Raw genomic sequence first — 16,127 nt, 5'->3', positions numbered from 1 at the left:
TCTGTGCTTTATGATGGTTACTTTAATGGACTGAATAAAGGATGAACTGAAGTGGGAAGAGACTTGAGGCAGGCAAACCAACCACCAGCCTATGGAGATAATCCATGTATGAGGTGATGAGGATCTGGATTAAATTAATAGAAGTGTCACATAAGAGAAGAGAGAATATGAAAGAGATGTTGCAGAAGTGAAATTGTCAGGCCTTGCCCCTCTGCATCTCTAGCTGAGAAATGTGATCACACTCCCTAATACATCTAAATTGGAAGGTAATAAGATAGAAGAGGTCCAAACAATAATACTAAAGATAGATGGATGTCACTTCTAGCTAGGGGTATAAAGGATCAGGGAAGTTTTTATATTTGTATCTAAAATATCTATATATTATCTATACATGCATGGATATTTCTATATATATGCCTGTGGATATTGACATTTAGATATCTATATACAGATATGCAAATAAAGTCATATATTAATTTTTACATATATATGTACAGATATAGATAGATATATCTTCTCTTTCATAAACACATCCATTAAAATACCTGGAAGAAATCAACACAGTTTCATGAACAGGAAGATTAATTTTATATTGAAATTGATTTCCACTTCTCCTTCCTAAGGATTCCTTAGTTTCCAGAAGTGAAAATAATTTGATTTTAAAGTGCTAACTAATACCACTAGGGAATTCCCATCACTACAAGATGAAAGTTAAATGCCCCTTAAAGGGTTGAGATTGTAGTGACTGAATTATAATCCAGGAAAAAAAAAACATAAAATGAAAATTTTCTAATAAAAATGAATATAAGACTATGATTTATTAAATTTATAATGAGAAATGAGCTACTAGTTTAATGAGCTACTAGAAACCCCATTTTAGGATAGCACTATACATTTGGATATCAACCTGTATTGAAGAAAATTACCTAGGGATTAAACAATAAATCAGCAAGTATTATCGAGTACTTAGCAAGCACTGTGCATTTGGGGGAGATGCAAGAAAAATCATAAAACAGGGTTCCAGCCCTGGAGAAGCTAAAGCTTGTCTTAAATCTTATCTCTTGCTCAGGATTAATAGCTTGGTGGGTTACAATGGTACTGTATACCATAGAGTACTGGAGCTAGAAGGGCCCTTTGAAAGATCATTTTGCACATCACTCTATTTCCCATTTCTTCACTTACTGATCATAATTTTTGAAAAATAATAAAAATTTTTATTTAAAGTTTTGAGTTCCAAAGTCTATCCCTCCTTCCCTTTCTCCCTTCCCCCCTCCCTGAGGCAGTAAGCAATCAGATATAGGTAATACATGTGCAATTATGTAAAACATTACCATATTAGTCATTTCGCATAAGAAAACAAATTTTTAAAATGAAAGAAAGTGAAAAGTATCATGCTTCAATCTGTGTTCAATCAATATGACTTCTTTCTTTGGAGGTGGATAATATGCTTCATCATTAGTTCTTTGGGATTGTCTTGGTTGATCATAATTTTTAAAAGGATCCACAGGCCATACCAACACTTTACTTAGCAATCTTTATCCTATAAAATTTTCATTATTGAGGAATAAAATAGCCAAAAATTTTTAGTAGTCATTAGGTTGAATTGTGAAGAGTAGCTGCTCACTTGATTCTGTCATAGCCTCAGACACACAGGACACATTAACCTCTTTCAAGACTGAAGTGCTTTATATATTTAATTATGTGAGTTTTCTTCAGTTTTCTAGGATAAGACTGAGTTGGGCCAATGTTATGAAAAGTGAAGGGGGATGTTGGCGATTGGCAGGTTACTTTCATCTGCAAGACAGTATAAATAAGGCCAAAGAAATCAACTTACAGCCTACATTTTTCATCACATTTTTAAAAAAATATTGATTGAATTTTTACCAGAAAAACTTTTTAAATTTCCCCTTTGGAGTTTTGTAGGAAGAGATTAAATATACATCTGAACAAAAGATGTTTTCATCTACCTTGTTTTTGCTTGCTTTTTCTTTTCTATTTCTTTTTTGGTTTATGTTTGGAGGGGGGTTATAAACACTATGGAACAGGAAAATGTTATTAAATGAAGAATCTTACAGCTTTTGAAATCTTTTTTGTTTTTGTTTTTTGAACTCTTTACAGTTTGTATTGGGGGTGGGGGGGAAGAGGACTGACCAATAGGGAATTTTGAAATTCAAAAGAAGTGAACAGATGGAAGAGAATACTTAACGTATTTTAAGGAATAGAAGTGATCTGCCCTGGATGAGCTATATCACAAGGTACTGAAAAAATTCCTGATGGATGATTATTTATTTTTTAATTTTATTTTATTTTTTGGTGAGGCAATTGGGGTTAAGTGACTTGCCCAGGGTCACACAGCTAGTAAGTGTCAAGTGTCCGAGGCCAGATTTGAACTCAGGTCCTCCTGAATCCGGGGCCAGTGCTCTATCCACTGCGCCACCTAGCTGCCCCTGGATGATTGTTTAGCAGTGATCCTGAAAAATATTTTTTAAAAACTGAATATCCATAGGACTGAAGGTGAAATGCTGTTCTTATTTCTAAAAATAAAAGCAAAAAATAGTGGAATTCTCAAACTACATGTCAATACCTGACAAAGTTTTGGTAAGCATTTAGAAAGGGAATCAGTAATCACCAACAGCCATCAAGAACAGATTGTAACCAATTCACTCCACTTCCTCTTTTCACAAGGTGGCAAGGTCAACTGATCAGGAGAATGCTTTAGACAAAGAATACATCATTTTTCGGCAATGCATGTGATAGTATTTTGTGATATGCTGTGGGCAAGTTGGAGAGGTATAGATTAGATGATACTACAGACAAATGGATTTACAATTGGTCAAATGATCAGGCCCAAAGAGTAATCACTAATAGATTGATGTCAGTCATAAGGGAGGTCTCTAGAATATATACCTCCAGGAATCCATGACCTGGTGCTACTCAGCATTCTTTTTGTCAGTGACTTGGACAAAGGCACAGAAGGAAAGTCTATTAGGTTTCCCTATGATTGAAAAAGTGGAAGAGATTACTAACACATTGGATAGCAAAATGAAGATTTTTAAAGTTCTTTACAAGTTAGAATGATGGACTGAGTCTAATGTAATTAGATTTAATTGGGATGAACTGCACACAGCTTCAAAAATTCACTACATAAATATGAAATGGAATGCACATGACTAAACGTGGAAAATATCTGGGGATTTTAGTGCACTACCAATTCAATGTGAATCAATAGTATAAAAGGTAACTGTGATGGCCAGGATGATTTTAGGCTGCATCAAGAAAGAGGCAAGTGATTGATTGCTCCATTGTACTCTCTGCTCTGCTAATATCAAAACTGGAATATTTTATTGAATTCTGGGTGCCATATTTTAGAAGGATAGAGGAGACCCACCATCCTGTACAATGAGGAACAGTAAAGGGAAGGGCATCATAGACGTGCAAAAAGCACAAGCCAGCCATATGCTAGGCATACCAGTGCATATTTATATATATATATGTGTGTGTGTGTGTGTGTGTAAATATACATATACATACATGTATACATACATACATATGTATGTGCATGTGTGTGTATGTGTGTAGCCTGAAAAGGATAAAACTTAGGGAGACATGGTAACTATTTTAAGACATTTGAGTGTCTCATGTGGAAGAATATCTAAACTCTTCTGCTTGTTTCTAGAAACAACACTAGTCAAAATGGGTGGAAGTTGAGAGATTTTTTTTAATTATAAAGAAATTCTTACTAGCAATTACAACAAAAGTGGAATGGTATGTTACAGCCTTTCATGTTGAAGCTGAGTGATCATTTATTGGAGATAGTGGAGAGGTAATTCATATTTGGGTGTGGGATTGAACTCAGTGAGCTCTGAGGTCTGATCCAACTTAAAAATTCCATAAGTCTGCTTTACAGAATTAGAGAAGTCATAGTCTGGTTAACTAGGATACTGTCAGGATCATTTTGTTCCAGTCTCAGCCATGCTACTGAATTGGAAGTCTATTCATCCTGTACCTCAGTTTTTCTAATGGATATGGCCCCGAGACTCAAGCTTTGGTTTTCATGGAGCCAATCCATTATTATGAACTACTCCCACACAATCTCTATTGTCCTTCCCTGAGAATCCTCTAAGTAATCTCAAATTATAGATTTGTGACTGGGTCTCCAGAGAAGTAAGTAAAAAGATCTTGAGTTCCCATTCAAGTACTCAAGGTAACTATGCATATCAAGTACAGGACAGCCATTATTTTACCCCACAAAAAATTTAAAATAACACAGACTGAGGGGGCAGTTAGGTGGCTTAGTGGATAGAGCACTGACCCTGGATTCAGGAGGACCTGAGTCCAAATCCAGCCTCAGACACTTGACACTTACTAACTGTGTGACCCTGGGCAAGTCACTTAACCCTCATTGCCCCGCAAAAACAAACAAACAAACCACAGACTATTAGCAGCACATAAGTAAGTGATTTTCTTTGCCTGAGACCTTCCACAGGTTCTTCTATAAGTCTCCAGGCAAACAATACTATCCTAGGGTTCTAGACTCCCCTTGGAAGGGAAACTCACTTGGGGTTGCTAGAGAAAGCTCCTACTTGACATACTGATAAGTCCCACTTTTACCCAAAGGACTCATGAAAGCCTTCAACCTTATTATAGATTTTTTTTTAAATGGTTCCCCCCCCCAATAAAATGAACTAAATGTTGCTGGAAAATCAACTCCCTTCCCATCAGACCTGAATCATTCAAATAATTCATAGTAATTACAAAGGACAAATTCTGGGTTTTCTTATTGTGGTTCATTCTCTTGCTGTGTCCTCCAGTTCCAGGGCCTCATATTAAGTAATGAGTCGAAGAAGCTTTGAGATTCTTCGATAACATTAGAGCTTTGGGGACTTTCAATACTCCTTCAAAAGCCTAGGGTTCAGTAATCACTAGGACTTAGCTATGAGTCACCTCTCCATAGCTGCAGTCTCAGGCTTTTGAGGTGACATTGCTGCCTCTTCAGGACTAAAGAAAGGAATATAGGGTCTGAGGGTTCTCTTAACTGTCAATCAGTCAGCAATGCTTTGCCATTGTTGTTCAGTCATTCAGTCGTGTCCAACTTGTTCATGACCCTGTAGTTTCCAGGATGCTAATAGTGTTTATGGTGTTTTCTTGTCAGAGATACTTGAGTGCTTTGCCATTTCCTTCTCTAGTAAATTATGGCAAACAGAGGTTAAGTGACTTGCCCAGGTTCCTACAGCTAGTAAGTGTATGAAGCTGGATTTGAACTCAGGTCTTCCTGACTCCAGAGCCAACACTCTATCCACTGAGCACCTAGCTGCCCCCAACCACACCTACTGTGTGTTAAATGTTGATAATGTTATAGAAGGCCAAAAAAAAAATCAGTTCATGCCCTCAAGGAACTCACATGCTAATGGAGAAGGAAGGGTGGGGAAGTAACAAAGAACATATGGAAATACCTAGGTATACAGCATATATACAGAGTAGATGAAAGGCTATCTTTAGGAAAGAAGCCTACAGCAGCTGGGGGCATGAGGGTATGTGTTGTAAGAGCATGTGTGACTGCAACATGTCCCTGCTCCAGGACAGCCATTAGTGGTTCTTGGGTAGGTAGATGGAGGCTATGGGTGTGATGCTACTCTCTGATCTGGGCTCAACTCTTTCATAATCTCTCCAAAGGTCTGTTAAGTTCCCTTTCCTAGGCTCAGCACAAAGGGATGACACCAACCCACAATGGCTGATATCACCCCATAATGAGACTCAAATCATTGCATGGACTAGCCAGGACTGGTGGGCATGTCTATACCCTTTATAGGGAGTGCCAACCAACCAAAAATGGCTCTGTGCTTTGTAAACTCATGAAGTTGAAGATCAAGAACGGTGATATCACCTGTTACAGAAAATGTAAAAACATATAAATTAAATATAAATAAAAACCATATAAAAAACCCCAGATGCTATTTTTTTAATTATGGGGGGGGGGTGCAGGTAGGTGGCACAGCGGATAAAGCACTAGCCCTGGATTCAGGAGGACCTGAGTTCAAATCCAGCCTCAGTCACTTGACACTTACTAGCTGTGTGACCACGGGCAAGTCACTTAACCCTCACTGCCCCACAAAAAAAAAATGGGGAGAAAAAGCTACTTTTTTACAGTATGTTTATACTAGCACTCTAATAGTATAATTTTATTCAATTCAAGATATGTAGTAATAATAATAATAATAGCTAGCATTTCTATGTTGCCTAACGTCACTTTGCAAAGCACTTCACAAATATTATGTCATAAAATCCTCACATCAGCTGTGGGAAGTAGGTACTGTTATCCCCAGTTTACATAGGAGGAAACTAAGGTCAAATGACTTGCCTAAGGTCACACAGCAAGTAAGTATCTGAGGCAAGATTTGAATTCAAGTGTTCTAGACTCCAAGGTAAGCTCTCTATCCAGGGTACCACTTAATAATTAAATTTTTAGGCCTTATATAAACATAGCAGTGTTATCCCCAATAATCCAGTTTGCCAAAGTGTAGACATAGCCTCTAATAAAAAATCCTATAAAACAAGAAATCACACTGACCCACAAGCCTCAAATCAGAGAATAAGATCTCTCTGTGAATTGTTCATTTGTATTTATCTGAGGATATATGGCTTAATAAGTCATGTTCTTATCTATTCTCTCTATCCTGGGCTTTCATGATGGTGTGTAGTTTTTTGTTTTGTTTTGATTTTGTTTTGGATTTTTAATTTTTTTTGGGGGGGGGTTGTTGTTTTTTATAAATTCCATATCCTTTTCAAGTGGAACTGTGTGTGTTAGGCATGTAGTATCTGATCACTAGTAGCAATAAATGGTGTATATGCAGGTCCAGGATGTAATCAACACAAGTTTAGGTCCCTGGTTTATTGAGAATTTCCCCTTTTTGAGGAATAGTTGTAACCCCCTCACAATTTGGATTAAATAGGATACTCAAGGCTAGTACAAGGTATACATGTGTTGGGGCAAGTAAGCATGTATACCTAGACAGCTTAAGGGTATCATAGTCCTGGGCAAGTGATTTCACCTCAAAGATCTGTTTCCTCTTCTATAAAATTAGGGGATTATATTAGGATTTCTTAGACTTTTTTGTGTCATGGACCCTTTTGGGAAACCTAAGGACCCCTTCTCAAAATAATGTTTTTAAAGGCATAAAATAAAATAGACAGGATTGCAAAGGAAACCAATTGTATTGGACTCTAGTTATCAATTTTTTTTTAAATTCATGGACTCCAGATTTATTACCCCCAAATTAGATAGCTATTTCCAATTCAAAATCCTATGTTGATTTCTACATTCTTTTACTGTATAATCATAGGAGATTGAATTCCAAGCAAAAATGTCTAGTAAGAAAAAAAATGTGAACCACTGAAAAATGGAACCGATAGACTAATGAAAGGAACTGTGCACTCACAGATATTTTGAATTCATCTATAAGGTTGGATTAGGTCCTAATCTCGGATAGACTGCCGCATTTAGTAATGTGACAGCTATATCCCAACTCTTTTCTTTTTCAAGTGTATCTCAATTTAAACAAACCCAAAACATGAACATTGCATTTATAGAGCAAATCAATTGTGCTGGATTTTATTTCTTTCATACGAAGCTCCTCTAAGCATGTTTAAAAAGTGATTAGGTTTATAGCCATTTCAATAGACAATTTTTATCAATGCCTGGCAAAGCTGAAAACCTATAGGTGCTCAATAATTGCACACTGAAGAATTAACCCCACCTATTGTGTAAAGTCAGGTTTACCTGTACTCTCATTTGACTTTCACTTTCTGTTTACATATAGAGGATAATTTTGTTTGAAAGACCATTTCCTCATAATAACATATTTATCTGAGTCTTTGTGGTTACAAGGCATTTTACAGATATCTCATTTAATGTTCCTAATCACCCTATGAGGTGGGTCTTACATGTATTATTATGAAGAAACTGAGCCACCAGTGAGGTTTGGACTTGCCAGAATTCACACAGCTATAAACAGAGCCAGGTTTTCTGACCCCTTTTGTCCTGTCTACCACACCACATCTCTGTGGGTTATACTGCACATAATCCAGAAAGAAGCAGAAGATAAACCAGTACAATTTTTGCAGCTTCAAAGCTATAGAAAAGCAATTAACAACTGGAGAAGTTAATTGTGACAGAGCTACCTCTTGTAACAATTGCTAACGCCCCTTGAGTGGGTGATGATTAATGTTATTCTGCGGGGTAAATACTGTGAATTAATATCCTCCCCTGTTGCGTGTGTATGTGTGTGTATGTATGTGTGTGTGTTTTAACAGTATTGCTTACTATTCAGTTTTTTGTTTTTTAATTTAAATATTGAATAGAGAGATTTTGACTAATTTTTGAAGACCATGATGAGAGTTCCCAGTGCTTGTAGCAGCAAAGATGTTAGGTACAAATCATGTTGAATTTTAGAACTAAATGAACATGTCAACTCAGATGACCAAAGCCCTTCCTCTTTTGGGGAGTTAATGGCTTTTTCCTCTTCCTTTTAGCTCAATGAGTTTGTTTAATAAAGTTGAGAATTCGTGCACAGAGCCTTATAAACATGTGTTATTAGATTTTAAATCTGTTTTGAAAGTGCCTCTCTCCTACTCCCTCCTAGTAAAGTGACCTTTTTAAATGGAGGGAAGTGGGTTTAGATGACAGTCGTGATAAATGCGGTCATGTTCACTCAATAAAATAAGGCCCAGTGCATTTGAGGATAAATCAGTGAAATGTACAGCCCCACCTGTCTGTCTCCATCATTCATTTCCACTGTCACTTTCCCAGTGGCTGATGGATCACAGTTGCTGTAAAATTAGACAGCCTTTAATCTCATTTCATCCTGATTAGCTTCTCTTTACCCTTTCCCTCTAACTCACTGACTGACACGCTAAAAACTCACACTGGGCTGTATTTGAGCGTGGAGTACAAACTTCTCCTCAAATACCTTTCTCAGAAGGGTGAGACAGGTGTTCACCTTTTTGGAAAGCTGCAGAGGTCCACGAGTAAAGTCAGTGTCATTTAAAGAGCAATCAATAAGCACAGGAACCAGGGCTAGATTAATCAGAGTGGTAGTTTTGGGGGTCATCCAACATATTTGAAACATTTTCCTATAGCTTTGAATCATAAGTAATGTAATTTGTTTTCATAAGACTAAAAATCAGAATCCCACATAAAATAATTTTTCAACAAATTTGAGAATTGTTTTTCCCTTTCCAAACGATTTCTAAGAACTATCAAGTCATCCTACATATACAGAAATATATATACAGAATCATACATATACAGAAATAAAATTTGAATATTCTCATTAGAAAATGTAAGTTTCACAATTTTAAAACAATAGTATTAATTTGTCTGTACACGAAGGTGACAGCAAATAACCTTGAGACTTGTTCCCCTTTCCCTTACTTTGAAGGGTTCAGGAGTCCTTGTCTGTGTAGGTGGTCTCATTTGGTTGCGTGAAGCTTAACAATAGGTATATTTGAATGAGAATAAAAATAAATTTTTTTATTATTTGCCTCAGTAAAATTCTGTATACCCAAATAGGAAAAAATAAAAACCACATGCTGAAGAAAAGGAGCAGTTATAGTTTTGTAGGGCACCGTGCTTTTTGATAAACTTCCCCTGAGGTTAAAAGAAGGGCAAAATGATTTTTTTCTTATGTAGAGGATTTCCTGTATTTAGTTAGCTAAAAGTTTTAAATAACATACATGTAGTGATGGGAATAAACTGAAGTGGTGATAGTTGATGGAATGTGGAAGATTTTCCTGAAATCTGATTATGTGGACATGCTCCATCTCTTAAGGGTAGACCCTGAGAGTACCTTCAGATTTTCTAGGCTGCTCCCCAAATATGATGAAAAGGAAAGAGAAAGGGAAGACAATGTGTACTGCACAGTTAAAACATGAATGAGACATTCAAGTTCTGATTCACCGTCCATCCACTTCTAGAGCTAAGAATTATGGGTAGACCAATGTTGAGCTAATATTAAAAGATACAAAATGGATCTAGCTCTGCAATTCTCAAATAATGATCCAATCCATTACATTTGTGTACAATTTCCAAAATACTTTCACAACCATTTTCCTTTCCTGAGCCACAGTGTCCACAGGGGAAGCAGTGTGGTTCCCTGGATCCCAAGGATCATTCTTGGAGTCAAGAATACCCAGAAACAAGTCCTATCTCTGAGATTAACTGGCTTTGTGCCGTCGGAAAAGTCACTTAACCTTGCCATGCCCCAGACAATTCTCTAAGAAGACATAGAAGAGTCCCCAGTCTACACCAGGGAAGCCAGAAAAAAAAAACAACAGTTTGATGAGGTAGAAAGGGAAGATATCACTATCCCTATTTTATAGAGAAGAAAGTGTTAGTAAAGGGACTTGTCCAAAGTAACAAAACACTAAAATCAGGATTCATATCCACGTGTCATAGTGCAAAGAGCACTGGTTCTGTAATCAGAGGTTTTTTGCTGTTTAGTTGTGTTTGACTCTTCATGACCTCATTTGGGGTTTTCTTAGCAAAGGTACTGGAGTGATTTGCCATTTCCTTCTCCAGTCCTTTTTACAGATGAGGAAACTGAAGCAAAGAGGGTTAAGTGACTTGCCCAGGGTCACACAGACAATGTCTGAGACCAGATTTGAACTCAGGTCTTCCCGACTTCAGGCTTCCTGCTCTATCCACTGAGAGACCTAATTGCCTCTGTAGTCAAAGAACTTGCATTCAAATGATGCCTCTGATACATATTGATGGAATATGATCTTGAGCAAATCACTTACTTTCTCCTGGCCTCAGTTTCCTCATGGGTAAAATGAAGAAGTTATAGTAGATGACCTCTGAAGCTTCTTTAAAATCCAAATCTTCCCCACATCCAGATCAATTCTCTATATACATCTGTTCTATGTTCTGATAACATTTTCCATATTTTCCTCATCATGGCCTTTGTGGAAATGTATTTCTGCCTCACACAAATGTTAAAGTGAGATCAGAGTGTTTATAGCCATTTTACAGATAAACTGAGGTTCAAAGGACTTGATCAAGTTGTCCCCTGAATACTGTGCCAGAATTACTTACTAAATAGATGTCACCATAACTCATAATTATCTGCTATAAGCTTAATCAGTACCTTCTCACAAAATCAAATGTACTTTACCCATCTAAGACCACAAACTGAAAATTTCGGTTAACTAAAAACATTCCTTGCTTGTTCATTGTTGCCAGGGGGACAAGGAGCCACAAAACCTATGGAAAGAAGCTTAACTAAACACATGGACCTACTCGATCCTTAGGATGCTGCAACCTTAGGAGCAAAGCAGATGCCTCTCCTTATTTTTATTTGCATTTTTATCCTGTATAACTGCATTTTGAGAAAAACTAAAAGATAATAAAGCAAAATGAAATGAGAGCTCTATAACAGAATAATCCAAGTGTGAGAAAGACTGCCTTTCTGTCTTTTTTTTTCTTTTCCTTCCCCCTCCCCTTTTTTCTTTTTTTTTTTCTTTTTGGCATTGGCAAAAGAGCACAAAGTAAGAGCTGGCCCTGAGTCATATTGATTTCCCACTGCACTGGTTTCCTAAGTGCTCTGTTGATCCGTGACAAACAATAAGTTCCCTGCCTGTACATCCACATCACCTCCCCATTTGTCCTCACCTAGATTTAAGGTGCCCATATGATGAGCTGAACAAGGACATCATTTTTCTACTGGTGTCACTGGGCCAAAGCCTCTGCATAGAGCATGACAACTAATGCTGAGCAAGTATACCTCGACCATAGGATACGATGGTAACAGAATAACAGAGTAACAACCATAGACATCACGACAGGGGCAAGTCTGTGTGTTGTTATCCCTGCATGGGAAAAAGCAGATGAAAATTAAATTTGGAAGAACTGGGTTTTGAGCAGTATCTTGAAGAGCCCATTCTTTCCCCAGCGAAAACCATCAGATTTTTTTAAAGAGGAGAAAACAGTGTATCTCTGTGACTTTGCTGCCACAGTTTTGATCTTTGTTACAGAAGAGTTCCTAAGTAGATAGATAGAAAATGTGTGATTGTGCTGCTAATGGCATTGTACAGGAAATTAAGCGTATACATTTGGAGAAGGCATTAAATCAGCAGGACCTTAATTTAAAAACTTCAAACTGTATGGAAATGCAGCTTGTTCATTGCTGTGGAATAGAAGCTACAAAGCACCCTGAGTCTGCTTATGGAAAGCGTGCCAGCAAAAAGCAGGCTAGGCTGAGTGTCTTAAGAGTTTTTAGTGTATATTCAAGGTTACAGGAACATAGCATTTCCCAGGAAATGCCACCCCTCTCTGACCATTGTGAGGCACCTGTCATCCTTCCCCCACACACACAAAATAGCACCTATGTATCAGGTAGTTAGGGGGTGTGAGTTAAATGAGCAAGTGACTAAATGAGTTCTTGAAAAAGTACAGTAGCAGAAGCTGGCTCTTCTGCAGCAATTTGTGGAATAACATTATGTAAAATTAATCAAAAGGGGCTGGATCTGAAACTGCTGTCAACACACCACTGATCCCCTGTGTACATAGCTCGGGATTGGCACGTACCCCGCTTTATTGCCTCCTGCTTCTTTCCGCTGTTTGTAGTCTCAGATTTTGCACGCCTTGATTAAGGCAAATGACGGGTGTGCCAAGCTATCGAGTTCTAAGATGGAAAATGATATACATCTTGGTGGTGGTTTATTTTTTCATCTTTTTCCCCCCACAGTTATGCCCTATAACAGCGCCCATCACTGTGTGGTAGAAGTGGAAAACTTCTTGTTCGTGTTGGGAGGAGAAGACCAATGGAATCCGAACGGTAACTATCCAACCCTTTAACACGCAACTATCCCCTTCCTTGCTCTGCTCTGCAAATGCGCCTCGGTGGAGCCCGGAGGAAGAGAGGAGTCAGATTTTGTGCTGGTACCTTGAGGGTCAATCACTGAGCTAGCTGAGGACACATCTACCATGGCGTTGATACTCTATCTGGGAATTTCACTTCTGCACGATGTTCCCGACCCCATTTTCTTTCCCTTTCCCTTGAGGAATGATGCTACCACCATCAGCAGCACATATTCTCTTGAGTAAAAGTATCAAACAGCAGCTGTTAAGAATTTGAACTATCTTTCCACCTCCCTCACATTCTTATTATAATAAAGCGGTGACAGGACGTGAACATTTTTTTTTATTTCCCTGCCTTGTTCCAAAGGGCTTCTTTCCAACATTAATCATAAGCTCATAGCTCTAGAGCTATCCGGGCCATCTAGCCTAATACTCTTACTTTACAGATGGAGAAACCGAGGCTCGGGAAGTCTAAATGACTCGCCCAAAGTCACCTAGAGAGTACCCATTGGAGATGGGATTTGAACCCAGAATTCTTGTCGTTTTCTGAACTGGTAGTCCTCATGCCTCTTATTTCCAGTCCTTGGCTTTTTGATATGTTTACTTCATAGATTAACTACCAAGAGAAATTCAGTAATTTTACATGCTTCTGAGCTAAACACATGGAGAACACTGTGCCTTGCAAAATACACAAAATTATCAAGATATTGTTTAAAAGCTCGCACATGAAGAAGAAGCTGCCTTTGTAGCAGCCTGTGTAACAGAGACAATTATGACTAAGAAACCATAAAACAGCTTGCAGGTACACATTTTTGCTTTAAAACCCCAGAACATCCAGATGAAATTACATATACTGCATATATTTTATTGTGAATGCGCCATTTCAGCATCTGCACCAAACCAAATTATAGAAAATTGTTACATCTGTTCACTTCCCAAAATCTTAAAGAAAACCAATCCCCGTTACCCTTTAGACCATTTCTTTTGAGAGAAAGGGAGAAAATGGGACAGCCTTTGGAGAAAAACCCTTCAGCCTTATTGTCAAATCTCTTCTGATGCTGGCAGGAGGTCGGGCTTGTACCCTCTGACTATCAGATACATTTCATGTGGGGCAGGTTGGATCTGAAGTAGGAGCATTTCGGATATTGATAGCCTCTCTGCTGAGTTATCCCATTAATGATGGATTTGATACATTACCAGCAAACTGACAGGATTGCCATCCACTATAAGCTCTCCACTTACTTACTGCACAAGTTATCCTGCCTTTGAACTGAATGGGGTATTTCATGACTGCACATATACACTCCAAGTCAGGGGTGTCTTCAAGTGAATCACGCTGGCTTTGCAGCCTGTTCTTTTTGTCACCTGGATTAAAAAAAATAAAGCATGATAACGAAACAGCATGGCCCATTAATGGGGACTTTTAAAAATCATATTTTAAAAGATAACTAATAAACCTGAATCCCACCAGTCATATCAGGACACATTTTTCAGGGAGAAAACTAAAACGTGGTCAATTTTACTTTAGTTTTCTTCTTCATAAAGGAGTACTTAGAACTCAAGAATATTCTTCCTCCCCACAGGATGGAACTTACTATTTTAACTGAGAGAAATGTTATAAATTTAAACAGTCCTAGGGGAGCAGCTAGGTGGTGCAGTGGATAAAGCACCAGTCCTGGATTCAGGAGGACCTGAGTTCAAATCCAGCCTCAATCACTTGACACTAGCTGTGTGACCCTGACCAAGTCACTTAACCCTCATTGCCCTGCCAAAAAAAAAATTAATAGTTCTGCTATGACCCCCTACCTACTTTACCCCAGGGGCTATAGCTAAGCTTAGAGGTCATCTGTATTATAAAGGGATAAGTATGAAGTCTGGTGTCAGAAGAGCTAGGTTTAAATCTCTGGCTCTGCAATTTAGTATTTCTGTGACCTTGGAAAATTCACTTCACCTTTTCTGGGACTTGATTTCCTCATCTGTTAAATTGGAAATGGCAAGGAGTGAGGGGAAAGGGACTATATCTTCTAAGCTCTAACCAACTTACCAACTGTATCAATTCATTATCCTATGAAAAATAACTAGCTTAACTTTCTAAGTATCCATATTCCCTAGCTCTCCCATGAAAGCCAACAGGGTGTGATGTCCAGGTCATTGGATTTGGAGTCTGGAACAACTGGATTCAACTCCCACCTCAGATACATAGGCAGCTAGGGAGTGCACAGAATAGAATGTTGGACTGAGAAAATCCTGAGTTAAAATACATCCTCAAATACTTACTAGCTATGTGACAGCAAAAGCATTTGACCACTCTGTGCCTTAGTTTCCTCATCTGTAAAATGGGGTTAATAATAACACCTGCCTCCCAAGATCATTGTGAAGATAAAATGAGATCATGTTTATAAAGTGCTATGTAAATGCTAGACATTATTAGAGATCATGACCCCGAGAAAGTCACTGAACTTTTCTATGCCTCATTTTTTTTTCATGCATAAAATGAGGTCATTGGAGCCGATGGCCATCTTCAGGTTCTTTCGAGATCTAAGTGTATCCTTCTCCGAGGGAGGCTGACCAGTCTAAGTCTATTTAGGGTAGCTGTGCTATTTCTTTGAGAAGTAAGATATTATAGCTGAGAAGTTTGAAAAAATATATCTGTAACCCTTATGTGAATTTGTCAGACTTCTAGCCCATCTACTCACTTTTACTTTGCCAATGTCTTACTCCCCTAATCAAGACAGAACTGGGGAGGGAAGCAGTGAACAAAACCAAAACTGCCAGGATTGTGAACATCTCTTAGTGAATATTAAATCAGTCCTGAATTATTGAATCTGGATGGAAGCCGTTTCCCTTCCTCTGACTGAGGACTTCTGATAGTCCTGGTGTCACTGATATAACTCCTCATTTAAATGGCTATTGGAGGGGCCAGTCATCTCCAAAAAGCGTCAGTCTGATTTTGAAATTTTATCTTTTGAGCCAATTCACAGTCTCTGTGTGACAAGTGGTGCGCACCTTCATACAGAACTGAGCTGAGCTAAATAGGGAGTGAGCTCTTTTAAACTTGAGTTATTTGAATAAATTGGAACTGTCTTTCAGAATCCCCAGGAAGGAGGCCCATCCGGAGCTCCAAATTCCACAATTTCATCTGATGCAATGAGAAACCGTAATTTTCAAAATAAAGCTTCCCCTGTGTTCCTTAGATGAGTATGGCAGTATCTCTGTTCTTGGAGTCAGTTAGTCAGTCAGCAAACATATAGTAAGCTCTTACTGTCCAACA

The 16,127-nt window shown here is 38.2% G+C and overlaps 1 protein-coding gene across 1 annotated transcript in view; it reads left to right on the top strand.

Moving 5' to 3' along the window:
• Nucleotides 1–16,127, top strand: part of KLHL14 (kelch like family member 14) — a 137,967-nt gene that overhangs the window by 90,372 nt on the left and 31,468 nt on the right. The window contains exon 3 of the mRNA XM_043975718.1: nucleotides 12,744–12,833. Coding sequence (XP_043831653.1) covers nucleotides 12,744–12,833 — 90 coding nt within the window. The remainder of the gene's footprint in view (nucleotides 1–12,743; nucleotides 12,834–16,127) is intronic.

The sequence above is a fragment of the Dromiciops gliroides genome, chromosome 1 (assembly GCF_019393635.1).
Source record: "Dromiciops gliroides isolate mDroGli1 chromosome 1, mDroGli1.pri, whole genome shotgun sequence".
Lineage (NCBI taxonomy): Eukaryota > Metazoa > Chordata > Mammalia > Microbiotheria > Microbiotheriidae > Dromiciops > Dromiciops gliroides.
Note: the sequence above shows the minus strand (reverse complement) of the source record. Positions and strands in the feature narration are given on the sequence as shown.